The following is a 17,799-nucleotide window of genomic DNA, read 5'->3' as shown; positions in this document are numbered from 1 at the left end:
TTTTGTTTCCATTTGAAATGAAAAACATGATTAAAAGAAATTTCCCATTACTAAGAAAAAAAAGCTCAAATAAACATTGCTTTAGATCTATAAAAACAGACTATTTAGGGCTTTTGATCCAGTTCTTTTAATCCAATTTAAAAATAACAAAATCTAAATATTAGATCTAAAATGGTCCGGCCCACATGAAATGGAGTTGACGTTAATGCGGCCCGCGAACCAACCCGAGTTTGACACCCCTGATCTAACCACTCCACCACTGAGCCTATTTGCTATATTCGAATCATGAAATAACCAAAATCTGCTGCAAGAGGTCACTTTGAATGACAAATACGCCCACAAGTCGCATTTCAACGCGCTCGCTGCAATCAATCAGCAAGTCCGCAAATAAGTCAATGGGCCTTGACAATATGTACCTGTCACTTCATTGACTCTAATGCATTAGCGTCCAGTGCAGTGGCCCTGATACAATGCGACAGCCCAGCACACATCCAAGTCCTCACTTCCTCTCAGATGTCGAGTCGAGCATTTCGGCCAGCCGTGGTCACCAAAATCAAGATTCCGTTGCAAATTAGAGTGGAGCATTTGTTTTATGAGAGGAAGGAAAAAAGGACCCTTTTCACCAGATAACTCCATCCATCAATTTCCTATTCCACTTTTCATTATTAGGGTTATGGGACCCCAAGTTGGATCTTATCCTATCCCACCTCACTTTAGACCCAAGTCAGCAATGCATATTATTGTGCTTGTAGTTTGCTTTTGGATCAAAACTGTGCTATTCTTCGTTACAAGTTTGTTTGTTTGCTTTGTATAGACTGTACGGCTTTATTTCTTGTTTACTTAATGCGGAAATTATATTTGTCTAATGCAAGGGTGTCAGACTCGGGTTGGTTCGCGGGCCACTTTAATGTCAACTTGATTTCACGTGGGCCGGACCATTTTAGATATAATATTTAGATTTTTTTTTATAAATGGATTAAAAGAACTGGATTAAAAGCCCTGAATATTCAGTTTTTATTAGATCTAAAACAATGTTTATTTTAGCTTTTTTGATATATTTTTAGATTTTACAAAATGATTTTTGAACTAAAAACACAGAAAAAATTGATTAAAAAATGACAATTATTGATTTAAAAGTGGGCCGGACCATTTTAGATATAATATTTAGATATATTTTTTATAAATGGATTAAAAGAACTGGATTAAAATCCCTGAATATTCAGTTTTTCATTTTTTTATAGATCTAAAACAATGTTTATTTTATCTTTTTTTAAATATATTTTTAGATTTTACAAAATGATTTTTGAACTAAAAACACAGAAAAATTGGATTAAAAAATGACAATTATTGATTTAAAAGGGGGGAAATCAGGAAATTTAATATACATCTATACTCTTCATTTTAATTTGATCCTAAAACAGAAAGTCAGCACTCATGATTTACTTTCCCGGGCCACACAAAATGATGCGGCGGGCCAGATTTGGCCCCCGGGCCGCCACTTTGACACATGTGGTCTAATGCTTTGGTCCATTAAAAATAAATGAACAATTTGTTTTTGTTGTAAATAAAGGAATGCATGTTTGTTTAGGGGAAGGAACTGACCAGAAAATATGTGAATAATTAACAAACAGTAAAACTAGTGACGTGCCGATTGCGTATTTTTGGATGTTAGTAAAGTCTGTCGAAAATGTCCCGAGGGAAGAATAGCACATCCAAACATATTTTTTCACGTACCCAGAGCTCACAGATTTATTGTAAAGACCTCTTAAGACCCAAATCGTCACGTCACTGATGAGTGCACGCATCACTGCATTAGCCCGTTTAATTATTTCAACAAGCCTCACTCCTCCACATAAAACCCCACAAAACATACATTGATAACCACAACACTCAATGATATCCTTCATTTCTCCCCATTATGAAATTTAATTAACATGAATTGGAGATTGCAGCTGTAATGTTGACCCAATTATTATTTGGGAAGGAGCATGGCAATTTTGGAGAGATCACGTGAAAAGCACTTAGTGAATGGAGGCAACAATGTAGGCTTAAAGGATAATGATAGTACAAGAGCAAAAGCTAAGCAGCCATCTACTCCATGTGTTTTGCTAAATTGTTCAGGCAAAGCGTAGCGTGGAAATAGAAAATTAAATTTTTAAGCAATTGTATGACGGCTGTAATGATAAGTGGCGTTGCCTTATACACAAGAATCTGTTTTAAGAAGACCATACCTGTCAACCTAGGCCAATTGCTCCCCTTATTAATGATTGCAATTCCCCATATTGAGCAATAAAAAACATACAAATGCAACGCGACGCATATTTACTCACATAGGGTGCACTTAAAAGTCTAAAATTTTCTCTAAAGTGGACAGGGTGCCCAATCAGCATGCACTAAATTCAAGATCCTGTAGATGTCGCTGTATGACGCTGACAGGTTTATTATTTTTAGATATTTATTAGATGTCTAACATTATCTGGGTACATTGCTTGCTGACAATATTGGCAGTCGACAATGACGTTTTTGTGACCGAGATGATCTGGATTAGAGCTGAAATGGGTAGAATGAGATCGGTTTTACAAAAAATAACGTATTTTAAAAAAATCCCGTACTGAGACGATCCGGATTAGAGCCGAAACGGGTAAAATGAGATCGGTTTTATAAAAAAAACGTACGTGAAAAAAATCCCATACAAAAGTTTTTATACGGGGTACACAATTTCAATTTATCAAAAAACATAAAACACAGGTAAAACATAAATTGACAGGTATGAAAGGCAGAAAAACTGGCTTCCGGGACAAGTATGATCCAAAGCACAGGTGTCAAAGTGGCGGCCCGGGGGCCAAATGTGGCCCGCCGCATCATTTTGTGTGGCCGAAGAAAGTGAATCATGAGTGCCGAGTTTATGTTTTAGAATCAAATTTAAATGAAGAGTATAGATGTTTTTTCAATTTCCTGATATTCCCCCTTTTAAATCAATAATTGTCATTTTTTTATCCATTTTTTCTGTGTTTTTAGTTCAAAAATCATTTTGTAAAATCTAAAAATATATTTAAAAAAAGCTAAAATAAACATTGTTTTAGATCTATAAAAAACTGAATATTCAGGGCTTTTAATCCAGTTCTTTTAATCCATTTATAAATAAAAAAAATCTAAATATTATATCTAAAATGGTCAGGCCCACATGAAATCAAGTTGACGTTAAAGCGGCCCACGTACCAACCCGAGTCTGACACCCTTGATCCAAAGCATGCATGGATTACAAAGTTATTGTGTTTTACCGGTCCAACTTTATCAAGAATTTCATTTAAAAAAACATTTTTTTACGCCAACAACTTCATCATCTCTCACATCTTGTTTCTTCAGTAAAGGTTGGGATTGTTCAATCGATCAGGCACAGCAGCACTGAGGTGTCTTTTTTCGCAGACTCAGGATAAAAAAAACTTCCACTGAGAGAGTCCCCGCGGCTACCTAACCGCTGGTGTCTTCAGAAAAATCCGAAAGGATAAGCCACATCCAGATGCGCCAGGGCCGACAGCATGGGGTGTGCACCAAGTACTTAGACATGTCCAATGACGGATATCCTTCCTTGATCCCTTTTGGGATCTTGTTAAGCTTATGGATAAGACCAAGTGACACAAGATTGGATATTCCTTGGAAAAATACCACCAAGTCTCACTGAAATGTTCTGCTATGACATAGAAGATGATTTCTTCAAAATGTAAGACTGTTTAGCGTAAAACAACAACAACAACAAAACACTTTCCTGTGCCATGTTTACAAAACAGGGCGACATTGCCCGGAGAGTGGTTAGCACGCTGGCCTCACAGTTCTGGGGTTCTGGGTCCAAATCCACTTCGGTTCACCTGTGTGGAGTTGGCAGAGTCTCGTGGGTTTTCTCCGGGTACTGCAATATGAATTGCCCCTTGCTATGTGTGAGCGTGAATGGTTGTTTGTCTCCTCATGCCTTGCGATTGGTTCTAGGCTCGAGGGTTAGATGCCCAAATGGGTGCAGGTTCTCTCTGGGCTTGCATGGATTTTCTCCGGGTACTCCGGTTTCTTTCCTATATTCCAAAAACATGCGGTGTAGGCTAGTTGAACACTCTAAATTGCCCTTAGCTATGTGAGCGTGAATGGTTGTTTGCCTCCTCGTGCCTTGGGATTGGTTCTAGGCTCGAGGGTTCGATGCCCAAGTGGGTGGAGGTTAAACCTGGGCTTGCGTGGATTTTCTCCGGGTACTCCAGTTTCCTTCCTACATTCCAAAAACATGCGGGTAGGCTAGTTGAATGTGTGATCATGAATGGTTGTTTGTCTCCTCGTGCCTTGCGATTGGTTCTAGGCTCGAGGGTTCGATGCCCAAATGGGTGCAGGTTCACCCTGGGCTTGTGTGGATTTTCTCCGGGTACTCCAGTTTCCTTGCTATAGTCCAAAAACATGCGGTGTAGGCTAGTTGAACACTCTGAATTGCCCTTAGCTACAAGTTATTGGTTCTCGATTTCCTCGTGGCTTGTGATTGGTTGGCCACCCATTCAGGGTGGGGGACACCCTGAATGGGTGGCCAACCAACCGTAAGCATTGTGCCTGAAGTCAGCTGGGATAAGCTCCAGCACCCCCTGCGACCCTAGTGAGGATACAGCGGTTCAGAAATCAATGGATTTATCCAAAACAAACAGACAGCTGTAGAAGACAGTTGCGTCTCCTAATTGCTGTCTGATGTTGTGTGTGTGTGTGTGTTGTGTGTATTTGTATGTGTATGTGTGTACTTTTCTCATAGATTTGAGGCTCTACCTCCCAGGAAAATGTTATCAATTTTCATCACTAGCTACAGGGAGAAGTGTTGTCCGGCAGCTTTATGGCACGCCGTGTCAATTAGGATCACACGCTGTGGTTTCTGAGAAGGCCTTGGACTACGGCGAACGTCATTAATAAACATCCAATCGGCTCCAAGCTGTCAAATCCAACTTCTTCTGCCAAGAACGTAGCGTTCTAAAGGTGGATGCAGACGTTTGACACGTCGGATGCCGTTAGCGTTGCTTAGCGTCGACCAGCTCGGAATCGTTAAGCAAGAATTGAACTTTCTTATGGCTGCCAGATGTACGCAGTCATTGGAAATCATTTACTTTAAAAGAAAAATGAAATGACCAGTGTCCATGTAAAAAAAAATGGTCCTAATAGTGAAGAAAGAACATGTTGCAATTGAATGTGCCTGGTAAATTCTTTGCAGAGATGACAGAACTTAATGTGGGCTCAAATGTGCTTCTGGTTTCAGCCTAAAATGGTTCTCCCTTTTGGGGCTCAATGTGATTGATTCATAGTCTGGAAACCGACATTTGCATAGTCAGCAAGACCCTGAGTGGGAAAAGATCAATATTAATGTTCTTTTTTTTCCATCTTGAGGTTTTAAATGCTGGAAGCCTCCAACTTTTTCCCAAGAAATGTGTGGAATTTGGAAATTATGGTAGAAGCACTCAAGCATTTAATCTTGTGGAGACTATTATATGATTATTTCTGAGGTTTTGGGAATAAGACAGGTGCAAGTACTACCAAAGATAAACTGTCACATGCAATATAATGTGTCTTTTGAGAAGGCATGAGTTTAAAATGGGGGAAAATGTTAAGAATGTTCTTACCTTTTACAAGTAACACCACAGACAGAGGCAGAAGGATATGCAACATGTTTGTTGGGGCAAAAAGAGGGGAGCTCACCCCAAAATAAAATAAAATAAAGGTAAAACGTCTCAATTTAAATGAGAAAAAAAGAATTGCTGCATCCTTCAGAAGACAAAATACAACAAAACAGCCACAAATATCCCGAATTAACTTTCACAAAGGCGCCTTTATGGTGGAGTAGTTTTTGCCTGGAATGTGAAAAAAAGTGAACTTGCTCGCATTTTTGCTGCTTCTTTCCATCATTTTCGCGGACAAAAAAAAGTCACGTTTCCCGGAAGCATCCCTCGGTCGTTTCGCATGTAGAGACGCCGAAATAATGGCGAAAAAAAAACAAGGTTCAAGTCCAAACTGCGCGCATCGAACTGCTCCCCATCAAGTCCGAGTGACAACTCCAGCTGCTCCCAGTGACGATGGAGAAACACAAGTACACCTTCCGACCCACTTTGGCATCAGGTTCCTCACATGTTCTCCTAAAGTCTCACTTGGATGCTACGTTGGATATGTGCAGGTTATTGGCTGCACTCAGCCCCCCCTAAAAAAAACGCATCTTTCGGGAGGGGGGGACTTTTAGGGGCTCACCGTGGAGAGTAAATTCTACTGGCACACACGATTGAGTACGCACGGAATCAAACCAACGCACACACACACACATTATAGATAATAATGGAGCGTAGTCATTCGTATAGGTGATTGAACACCAAAGTGGCGTGTATAATAGGGAAATTATGGATTTTATTGCAATGTTGTTTGACGAGCATCCTGTTTTTTATTTGTGGAAAAAGATTGCCAAGTTGTCCGAGTGGATGGTTGCACTTGTTTGGAGGGCACGAGCGACCCCTTGCGTTGTGAATTGGAAGTGGTAAGCGATTTGAGGTTTTTTAGATGTTGGTAAATATACATAGTAATACGGTGGGGGTCATTGGAGCGAGGTGATGATGTCAACAGAGTTCCGAGGTCATTTTAGCAGTGGTGTGCCGTCAGGGCCTTCAAGGCCTTCTCTGCTGGCCTAAGAATTATCTGAATTATATATTATATTTTGTCCATCAATACTTATTAAATAATTCCAAATTGTCTGTTAGTTTCCTTTCATTGCTTTTCCCCCTGGTTGCACTGCTTCCAGATGTGTGTTTTCATATTGAAGCATTTAACCAATCACATTTCAGCCATTATTTGTTGCCAGGGTCAGAAATCTGCCTCAAGGCCTTCACAATCAGTTCTGCAGGCTCTGCTGCATTAAACAAGCGTCAATAAGACTGTTGCTTTAACCAATCAGATTTCGAGTTGGTGACACCAGGCCTTCTCGCAGGCGTAGGGATGCGTCATTGCCTTGTCACGGGCGTAGGGATACGTCATCGCTTTCACCAACTATGATTGGCTAGTGATTAGCAGGAGCTACCAAACTGTATTTGGAGCGAGCTGCACACGCGAATATATTGTTGTGTTGATTTAAAGCCATTTTCAAGATGGACTATGTCAGAATTATGACAGGACAGGCTCGACTTTCAGCATTAGCTTCGATGGCGATAGAAAAGAAGGAAGAAAGAAAGGAGGATGGATATTGGTGTACAGTTAAAAATGATTTTTGGTGAGTAAAATATGGCTATATACCTAAATAGTATTTCAATTGTGGGCCCGGTTCTGATATCTGAAAAGCTCCAGTGTTTGTATTTAATCACTAAATGCTGCTAGGAAGTGGATTTTACCCCATTTTAGTGCAATTTTTGCCGTTTCGCCATTGACGTCCATCGCTGTCTTTTTCCAGGAAAATCACCCCCCGGCCCGGTTGTAATGTCTGAAAAGCTCCAGTATTTGTATTTAATAATTAAATGCTGCTAGGAAGTTGATTTTACCCGTTGAAGGCGCTATGAGAAAAAGCACGGACCGCCACTGATCAGAAGTAACAGAACATTTGTCTCGTCGATGGAGATAGGCGTCCAGTCCAGTTTGACTGGGAGTCAAAATTCCAATCGCTGTGGAACATGATCACTCAATGCCAGGCTTCACAATTGTTGAAAGATTGAATACAGAAATGAGTTGCAAACAACCAAAGGTATCATTTATGTTTTCCCCCCACGTTTTCAATTTTAATATAATTATTTGAGAAACTTTGCAAAACACTGTTGATTACAAGAATTGAATAAGAGGTGCGAGGTGAACATTACTTTTCTCTACAGTCATCATAATAGCACCTAATAAGGATAGGCATTAGAGGGCTGGAATAGGATGGATTTTATTTCAACCTTTTACTTTTTTCCATGTCTGTTAAGCATTAGTTTCAGGAAAATTCATCTGTTCACTTCAGGATGGAATTTAATGCCGGAAGCTTTCTGCAAAAAGCATTAGTAGCGGGGGTAGCAAAAGTGTTGATGGAGAGAAGCCCCTTACTCCATTTAATAGGTGGCTGCTGGGTTGATGTAGTCATACAAAAGGTATTTCCGACGTTTCAATAAATCCCTTGAAACCCAGGCTAGACTGAGGTCCATAGAACAGCTAGCTAGAGCAACAAACATTGTGCTCCTGATGGCTTAAGTTACGTTTTCCAGTGCTGCAAGTTATTAAAAAAACGTCAGAATTCATCTAATCTCGCCATATGGATATTGCATTTTGAAGGTTGAATTGCTGAGGTGTTGCTCAAGAAACATACACACACACCCACCCACACACTATCCATTTCGACACCAAGTTTGTAGACCAATTTTTTTAGAGAGATGCAACATGAAAGTACGACATAGTGTAGTTTGTGTCATAGTGACACACGACATTTAGAAAGGAAGACTCACTGAAGACGGTGGTTTGGAGAAAGGTCTTGGGTCTTTGATGTCTTAGAAGCTTTCATGCCTTGGATTGTGATCTAATCAATGAAATGCCATATAAATGAATGATGCAACAAAAATACTTTTATTCCAGAAATGGCAACGTATTACTTTTCTACTAAAGTAATATTTGTGAAATTATTTATATTTTGGTTAAAATATTTGATTTGTTTGTGTCTGTTTGTCTCTCTAGTCATTGTATATGTAGAGCAAGGGTGTCAGACTCGGGTTGGTTTGCGGGCCGCTTGAACGGCAGCTTGATTTCATGTGGGCCGGACCATTTTAGATATAATATTTAGATTTTTTTTAATAAATGGATTAAAAGAACTGGATTAAAAGCCCTGAATATTCAGTTTTTTATAGATCTAAAACAATGTTTATTTTAGCTTTTTTACATATGTTTAGATTTTACAAAATTATTTTTGAACCAAAAACACAGAAAAAAATTGATTAAAAAATTACAATTATTGATTTAAAAGGGGGAAAATCGGGAAATTTAATATACATCTATTCTCTTCATTTTAATTGGATCCTAAAACAGAAAGTGGCCACTCATGATTTACTTTCCCGGGCCACACAAAATGATGCGGCGGGCCAGATTTGGCCCCCCGGCCGCCACTTTGACACATGTGATGTAGAGTATGCAGTATATTCCGGTTGTGAGAAAAATGTGGTTCTTGAAGAGATTTTAAACATTCTCAGGGAAGTCGATTTACATTTTTTTCATAAGCGGAACAGCATCAGTGACGCCAAACATTCAGAATTTGGCGGTAAGAATAAAAACACCTGGCGAGCACAAGTTCAGTTGTGGTTTGGGGGTGGACGAGGTTGGTGTGCTGAAGCCAGGGTGTGGAGGGATTGATTTATAGGTCATTAGGAAAGCTTTAAAGAATAGTAAAAGTGGATGATGGTGGAAGTGATGAGCTGTCAGGGCTGTGATAACTTTAGCTGGGAAGTTGTGGACATACTGGAGCCGGTCCAGGACCTTGTAAAAGTGATGGGTGCAGACAAGAAAGTGAAAGAATGCTGACTTGGTTATGGATTTGTTATCAATTTTACAACTGCAATTTATATTTTCCACAGATACAAGGTCTTTTGGACGAAAAATTGAGAAAAGGAGATAAGAGAACTATTGTTCTATAGCAAGGGTGTCAGACTCGGGTTAGTTCGCAGGCCGTGTTAACGTCAACTCGATTTCATGTGGGCCGGACCATTTTAGATATAATATTTAGATTTTTTTTATATAAATGGATTAAAAGAACTAGATTAAAATCCCTGAATATTCCGTTTTTTTATAGATCTAAAACAATGTTTATTTGAGCTTTTTAAAAATATATTTTTAGATTTTACAAAAGGATTTTTGAACTAAAAACAGAAAAAAATGATTAAAAAATTACAATCATTGATTTAAAAGGGGGGAAATCAGGAAATTTAATATACATCTATACTCTTCATTTTAATTTGATCCTAGAACAGAAAGTCGGCACTCATGATTTACTTTCCCGGGCCACACAAAAGGATGCGGCGGGCCAGATTTGGCCCCTGGGCCGCCACTTTGACACATGTGAGTTAAAGTGTACTGTATCTTCCGGACTATAAGGCGCACTATTTTAAATAGTTTGGCTGGGCCTGTGATGAATACTCAAATACGACTGAGTTATTTTTGTTATATATCTGAGCACCGAAAGACTTAAGTTGTTTTGTAAGGATGCAGTTTTATTGTCAAAATATCACTGAATTTGGCCCCACAAGAAGCATGAGTTCCAAACTTTTCCAGTCTTTTCGTGCGGTATCCTTCATCCATGACCTTACCCAGCCACAGTAGCTTTTCCCCATGTCAGTTAAGGACAGGAGGCCCAGAATACATCACAACCTTTTATTCCCCTCTCTTGCTATATCTGATCTATGATAGCATTAATAATAACTGCGGCGGAATACCCCGTTGCCCTCTGCGCCTTGCCCACTTCCAGGCCCGTGCAGATCTCCACCGGCCATTCGTAGACCATTAAAACTGTATTTACTTATCAGCCTCTCTGGGCCTGTCACTTCATTTTCAAGCCTGGTGCCCAGAAGGAAGGAAGCCGGTGACCTTCCTCTGGCCTGCAGTGCAGTGAGTCACTACTCAAAATTCTCTGTCCTTCAAATAACTGTCTGCAAGAAGCAGTTTCAACTAAATATGATGGCATTTAGGTATCTTAAATGACTGAAGATAGGATAAGGATTTTTCTTCATATCAACTATTGTGAACACATTTATTAAACATTGGCTATTGGGATTAGTTTCATTGGAAAGGGTTTTTTCTCAAAAAGTAATTTATGCGAGCTACTACTGAACTCATAGCAGTCATTTCCTTTCCTGCTTATCCCATTAAGGGTCATGGGAGGCTAGTCTGACTACATATTTAAATATATATATAAATAAGGGTTACATAGAGAAAGATGAAGAATTTGCAGCTTTGCTGCCCTCTTGAGGCAAGTGGAAGCCAGGGTTGCTAGATAGGAAAAACAGACAATCTCCAGCCCAATCACAATTAATAATTACTCGAAGGATATATTTTGGGGGAAAGAACACAATTATATAAATAATAATAAATACTAAATATTTTCAACAACACGAAAATGGATCATAAAAATTCTAAATATGTAACGCATTTCAATGTATTGACATTTTTAAAATCATTTTGTTGAATTGCACCTCCAAATAAGAAATGAATTGATCTCATGACAAATATTCCTTTATCCTCACAATACACGTTTAAAAAAGTGGAACTTATATTATTTTGCTTTTCTGCTTCTGCACGGAATATATTGTCAGTAGCGCGCTGCACACTTCCGGTTTTCAAACGGAGTCAAAATGCTGCATAACTTAACTTTGATCATTTCATAGAAAACTGATGATCCTCGTTTTTCCCTTTCATTTTTAAATTGATCAAACAACGGAAAGAGGACACCAAACAAGGCAAGAAGTTAACACGAATATACTGGTAGTTTAGATGGGCGAACCTGTAGTAGATTATATCTGATCTTGTGCTGTGAAAGCAGTACACTTTTTATATTTCCTTCTAAACGTGTTTAGCAATTTTTTACTTCATATTTTTATATTCATTGAAGCAAAAATCAATTCGTAATTCATCCGTTCAAATTGCTGTCGCTGGGATTTTTTTACGGTAACATTTTCGTCTAACGGACGCCGCCTTTACATTTGTATGTTTTGGGGTAAAATGCATCTGTATGCCATGCCCACAGCGATTAATCGAATAATTTTGCTTTTAATCTATATGCAAAAGCTTGTAACTAATCGAATGATGGAAATCGAGACACCGAATGTTTCTATATCGTGTGGATTTAACAAAAGTCACAGTAATGAAGTTCCTCTTAGTCTCCATACAAGAGCAATATAGTACATCAAACAATATATTCACTAACACTACTTCGATTTGCTAGTATATCAATTCCAAATTATTTTTTCAATGGACTAATGTATTTGTGATATTTTTGAGTATATGTTTTTTTTTTCAAATGTTAATTACAGAATGTGTCTTTAATCCATTTTAGGTTGGGGAACAGTCATGCCTTTCCTACATGGCTTTCGAAGGATTATTTATGAGTATCAACCATTGGTGGATGCTATCATGAATGTGCTGGAGCTGGAGCTGGATGGGCAAAGTCGTCAGGAGGACAGGTGATGATGACATTCCTTTTAAAAAAATTGAACCCAAAAAGGTGAACTTCAGGGGCTTCCTGGCAATGCAATGGTGATCTCACACAGTTTGTTGTTCTTTCTCCTTTTCTTTCTTGACACAGGAGTCAAGAAGATGAGCAGCGTCTTTGCAATTCTTTAGTCCAACTGCTGGAGCAAGAGTCTCACTCTGAAATTTTCTTAGAAGGGATCAGTTCGGCTCTGTTTAAGGTGGCCGAGCGAGGATTGGTGCAAGCCGCTAAAGTCCTTCTACAGTACAGAGCAGATCTTCATTTCGAAGGTGAATTACTGTCACTTAATCTTTTCACTGTGATCCGTTCTGTAATTGTGGTCCAATTTAAAATAAGCATCCATTCATATACTAATATTTTCTATACCATATTTAGGCGCAACTAAAACTTAATGCTTGTATGCAATTCCTTTTAGCACAGCTACTACATATAACACTACTGCTAACCACCACTACTACTAAAGCTCCAGCTAGTGGATGTATAACATAACCTACTACAGTTCCATCTAGTGGATCTATAACACAGCCCACTACTTCTACTACTACTACAGCTTCATCCAGTGTATGTTTTAACACAACCCCCACTATTACTACTTCAGCTCCATCTAGTGTATCTATACCACAACCCACTAATACTACCACAGCTTCATCTTACGGATGTATAACACAATCCCCTACTACTACTTCTACAACTACCACCAACACCACTACTACTACTACCACCACCACCACCACCACCACTACTACTACTACTACCACCAACACCACCACTACTACTACTACTACCACCAACACCACCAATACTACTACTACCACCACCACCACCACTACTACTACTACTACCACCAACACCACCACTACTACTACCACCAACACCACCACCACTACTACCACCAACACCACCACCACTACTACCACCAACACCACCACTACTACTACTACCACCAACACCACCACTACTACTACTACTACCACCAACACCACCACTACTACCACCACCAACACCACCACTACTACTACTACCACCACCAACACCACTACTACTCCTACTACCACTACCACCACCACCAGCACCACTACTACTCCTACTACCACTACCACCACCACTACTACTACCACCACCACCACCACCACCACCAACACCACCACTACTACCACTACCATCACCACCACCACCAACACCACCACCACTACAACTATTACGACCACCACCACTACCACTACTACCACTGTGTTTTATATATGAAATACTTTAAGATAGACCATTAATTGAAGGTGCACCTTATTGTGTGGAGAATAGGGTACATCATACAATATCATGGCTAACACCATATTGTTGTTGATGAATTTGTATGAGCATGTTGTGCACTACTGCCTGTTTTGAAGTCAAGGTGGTCCTCTTCGTAAACACCATTTAGCATTTCGCCACACACTCGTTGTGTTAAAGAATACTGCTATTGTTAAGACCTTCAACCAAATAATACAATGCATTGTGTTTGGAATTTTAAAATGTTAAATATATATTTTTTCAATTCCCCAGATCCAGTGTCCTTCTACAACCCACTGCATATAGCAGTTCTGAGGAACAGACCAAACATGGTGAAATTGCTTGTGGAGCACAAAGCTGACATTGAAAAGAGACATAGAGTAAGTAATCAAAATAGGACTAAATGTTTTTTAAAGCTAATGAGATCACACCGGGAGATGATCAAAATATATCGTTTATAATTTTTGTTTTGTTTTACTTCACATTTTGTTTTAGTTTGTGTGCTCAAGTATTGCATTTCCGTTTGTGCCAGAGAACATTATGCTGGGATCAAGTAGATATATTTTCTTCACTTTTGTTTGTTGTTAATTTTTAAATTTTTATCATCAGATCCATGAGAGCAGCCCCTTAGATCTTGCCTGTGAAGACTTGGACCGCCTCCCCTGCCTGCTTGCATTGCTTGATCTGGGTGCCGATGTCAATGCATGCGATAAACAAGGTACATTCATAGTCATCTAACTTCCTGTAGCAATCTTTTTACACCCAGGAGCAAACTTTTGATATTATTCTTAACAAATATACAGGTCATAACGTTAAGTGTCTCTGCTGGTCACAAGTAAAGGTATACTTGTAGAAAGACTATCGATTTATTTTCTTGAGCAATAAATACACAAAGACAGACCGGGCGGGGAACAATATGGCAGACATTTTTCAAACTGCCACTGTTTTAATCACATCCATTTAAAAAAACAAAAACGAAAAAAACGTTGGGTTTTAAATGTTAGGTTGACTTGAATTTTTGTCTTTTATGTAATTGTTCTGATTTTGTCTCTAAAGGAAAAAGCCCTTTGATTCACGCCTTGCAAAGCAGTGATGGCCTGACTGTGAACAATACGGAAAATATCCAACTTCTGCTTCAAAGAGGTACCACACATTATTATCGTCATTTAAACAAAAAAAGTCATGAAGACTCGATGAAAATTTTTGACAATATTTAATTCGGAAAAAAAGTGTCAGAAAGACGTATATGTGAACAAAACTGAGGTAGGTGATGTTGTTCAAAGCCAAGAATGTGTATTCACTGTTAAATACCCATTTTACTCATTTCGTGATGACATGGTTATCTAAGTGACAATTTCTTCATATTTCTATGCGTCGAAATTTGGTAACTTTGCAAACGGGAAGGGGTGTACACGATTGGTTGTTGTTGCCAAAGCCGTTTGAAAGAAGAAAGAACGACCCACCGGGGAAAGTCAATTCAGCAAATGTGCACCTTTTGCACAGGTGCCGACGTCAAAGCCGTCACCAAAGACGGTGAAACCGTTGAGTCCTCGTTGGTATTTCTGGTCAAGGAGGCGCTCGACGCCAGCCCCGAGGATGCCGCCGAGATTGGAAAATTCTGCCTGAAAACCGCGCGATTACTGATGGCCCACGGCGTGGACCCCAGCCTCGACGCCGTTGACGGCGAGTCCTCGTTGACCCTAACAAGTCTGGAGCACTTTGACCTGCTCTTCCCCTTGGCCGTGCTCATCATCCAAAGCGGCGCCGCTTTAGATTTGCTGCACGGTGACTCCTGCTGGCCAGCTTCCACAATCATTTTCCAGCGGCTTCAGTCGGCCCTGCGGCGGCGCCCGGATCCCGACTACGCCCCCGAGCTCCTTCGGCAAGCCGAGTTTTTGCTCGACCTGGCCAGGGTCAACTACCCCGCCGAGCGTTCGGGACTGGAACCGCCTACTTTTGCACAAGAGCCACCACACCCGTACGCCCAAGAGCTACAAGAACTGTACAGCCGGGTGGTGGAACACGATACTTCCCCTCCTGCTCTGAGGTGTCTTTGCCGGGCATTTATAAGGAGGCAACTCCAACCTTGGCCACTAGAAGAGAAAATCGACGCCTTGCCATTACCCAACAGACTAAAAGGATTCCTTCTTCCTGAGCGCACGTATAAGCCAAGGCCCGGTTGGGACTGTTTTAAACCCCAAGAAAGTCGGCGCTGATCAAGAGCTGTGTTCTAGTCATCATTTTTGCTTTAATACAGCAGTGTTCCAAACGAGACAGTTGCTATGGGTCCCAGGCAGCTGATGAAAATGTCATTGAATAGGGCTTACACAAGAAGCTTGGGTTCAACCTACATACGGGTGCACTTCTCGGCTTTACCACTAGTTGGGGTTAGTCACGTAAACAGTGCCTCTATTTTAGGAGTGAACTTTTTTAGAAATCAAGGTAGGAAACTAAGAGAATTTCAATTGATGGATGAGACCAACGATACCTGATATTTTAATATATAGACAATATGGCTTTATTTTTAGTAGCTTTTTAAATCAAACTGCTGTTTTAAAGAAGATGCTGTCAGTGTAAAGACTTACAGGGAGTGTGGTTACATTTTCCACAAAAAGAAAACTAAATAAAAAGTTGAAAATACACAGAATGGTACAAAAAAAAGTCACATTTAGGGGAATTTTTAGTTGAAAAGGGTGAGTGACAAAAAATGTGGGTGTTTATGTATTATTAGACAGCTGGGTGTAAACATACAAAATAGGGTTGCATTCCTGCCATCTATGGCCTCTATGGTTTTAAAAACAAACTATTTTATGTATCTGCAATTGATCTAAATGGCAAAACTTGGTGCCTGTGGTTGTTTTTAGTAAGGTTTACACTTAACAGCAATCCTCAAATGCCTTATCTATTAGTAGTATTGCATCTATATCGCAAATGCAGACTTTCTGTCATGTGATGCAATTCTTATACCATTTTCACCAGATGGCAGTATTTCTCTTTTGATCATTTCCCCCTGCAGCCTCTTAAAGTTGTTCCAACACATTTGACTCCAAATGACTGTGATGTGAAATTTCTTTTCTCTCCACTGAAATTGAAGTTGCAATAATAAAAAAAAATCACACAGACTATACTGTGGAATATGTCCCTGTTTTTCAACACACTACCCCAAAACGATGCATTGAAAATGCAGCATGCATCCTTCACTGCTTCCCTTCATCCCCCCCTATAAAACCCGCCCAGTTAACCGAACCTTGTCATTAATGTTAAGTGCTCCAAACTCTGGCTTCCAGCGCCAATGTCTGCACTTTACTCAGCTTTCCAGTCACCGTACGGCCAAAGGAGCTCCTGGCATGGAAAGTCAGAGCCAGCATTCTTAACGCTCACTTCTGAAATCAAGACGAGTTGAGGCGTGATTTCTTCTCTCCTCATTCGTCATTGCCCCCTTTTTTTCCCCCCCAGAACCCTGACTTTTCTCCTCAACGCCGCATATGAGACTCCAGTAGGGCCCTCCATAGGTTCCGGATACTATATGCTGCTTGCATATGTGTGACAAGCAGACTAAATAGGACATTGTGTTACACAACTAACCCCTTACTGACATTGCTGGAGTGGCTCCAAGGCTTGCAGGCGCTCCAGCTCCTCTTGGTTATCTAGGTCACAGCCTCTGAGGAGAAGAGCCATAGCAGCAGCTACAGCTAAAGCGGCAGCGATGGCAGCAGCCCTGCATGACACACGCTTCACTCTCCTGTCTGCCTCAATCTCCCCACACACTCTTGACAAAACCTCAACACCGGCCGGCCCTGTCCGAATGGGAGAAAGGGAGGGGGATCTATCTGAGGAAGCGCAATCTTTTAAAGATACAGAGATGACATATGTGGAGCCCACGAGGAGAAATAATAGCTGGATAACCGTAGTAGATAGGAGATGGTGGAAGATCATACAACTACGTCAACCATCACGGTACACGGTCGATTGGTCGCCGGTCTTTTGGTCGCCCGGAAGGTTATTGATAATTACCATTTAAATCGTTGCTCAGATTCCCTAAATACAAACTGCGAATTACTATTTAGTCATACTTAATGCCCTAATAATTATTTGGCTAAAGAAAAGCTCCAAATTTCCCGGACTTTTATTGTTTTTTGTTGGAGAACTTGTTAAGACTCTGACGGACGTACCTCCTTAAAGGGACAACGCATGTACATACAAACTCTTCTACACTCACGTCGGCTCAGTGAAACTGCTCAGGGCCATTGTTGGCTTTTATTGATGCGTAGACCGTGTTGTTTTACCTTGTTTTGTCGCCGATCTTTTGGTCGCCCGTTGTCGCGGTCCGGGTGACCAAA

At 40.2% G+C, this 17,799-nt stretch overlaps 2 protein-coding genes across 2 annotated transcripts in view; one reads left to right on the top strand and one right to left on the bottom strand.

Annotated features, from left to right (window-relative positions):
* Nucleotides 1-6,198, bottom strand: part of LOC144074794 (transmembrane protein 132C) — a 103,797-nt gene extending 97,599 nt beyond the window's left edge. The window contains exon 1 of the mRNA XM_077601393.1: nt 5,631-6,198. Coding sequence (XP_077457519.1) covers nt 5,631-5,676 — 46 coding nt within the window. The 5' untranslated portion in view covers nt 5,677-6,198. The remainder of the gene's footprint in view (nt 1-5,630) is intronic.
* Nucleotides 6,199-11,298: 5,100 nt separating this feature from the next.
* Nucleotides 11,299-16,176, top strand: asb6 (ankyrin repeat and SOCS box containing 6). The gene is made up of 7 exons (XM_077601788.1): nt 11,299-11,441; nt 12,038-12,164; nt 12,287-12,462; nt 13,733-13,839; nt 14,069-14,177; nt 14,516-14,602; nt 14,963-16,176. The coding sequence occupies exons 2-7, from the start codon at nt 12,052-12,054 to the stop codon at nt 15,673-15,675; spliced, it is 1,305 nt and encodes a 434-aa protein (XP_077457914.1). The 5' UTR covers nt 11,299-11,441; nt 12,038-12,051; the 3' UTR covers nt 15,676-16,176.
* The last annotated feature ends 1,623 nt before the right edge of the window (nt 16,177-17,799 follow it).

Source organism: Stigmatopora argus, chromosome 5 (genome assembly GCF_051989625.1).
Source record: "Stigmatopora argus isolate UIUO_Sarg chromosome 5, RoL_Sarg_1.0, whole genome shotgun sequence".
Lineage (NCBI taxonomy): Eukaryota > Metazoa > Chordata > Actinopteri > Syngnathiformes > Syngnathidae > Stigmatopora > Stigmatopora argus.
This window is presented reverse-complemented; position numbering and strand designations above follow the sequence as displayed.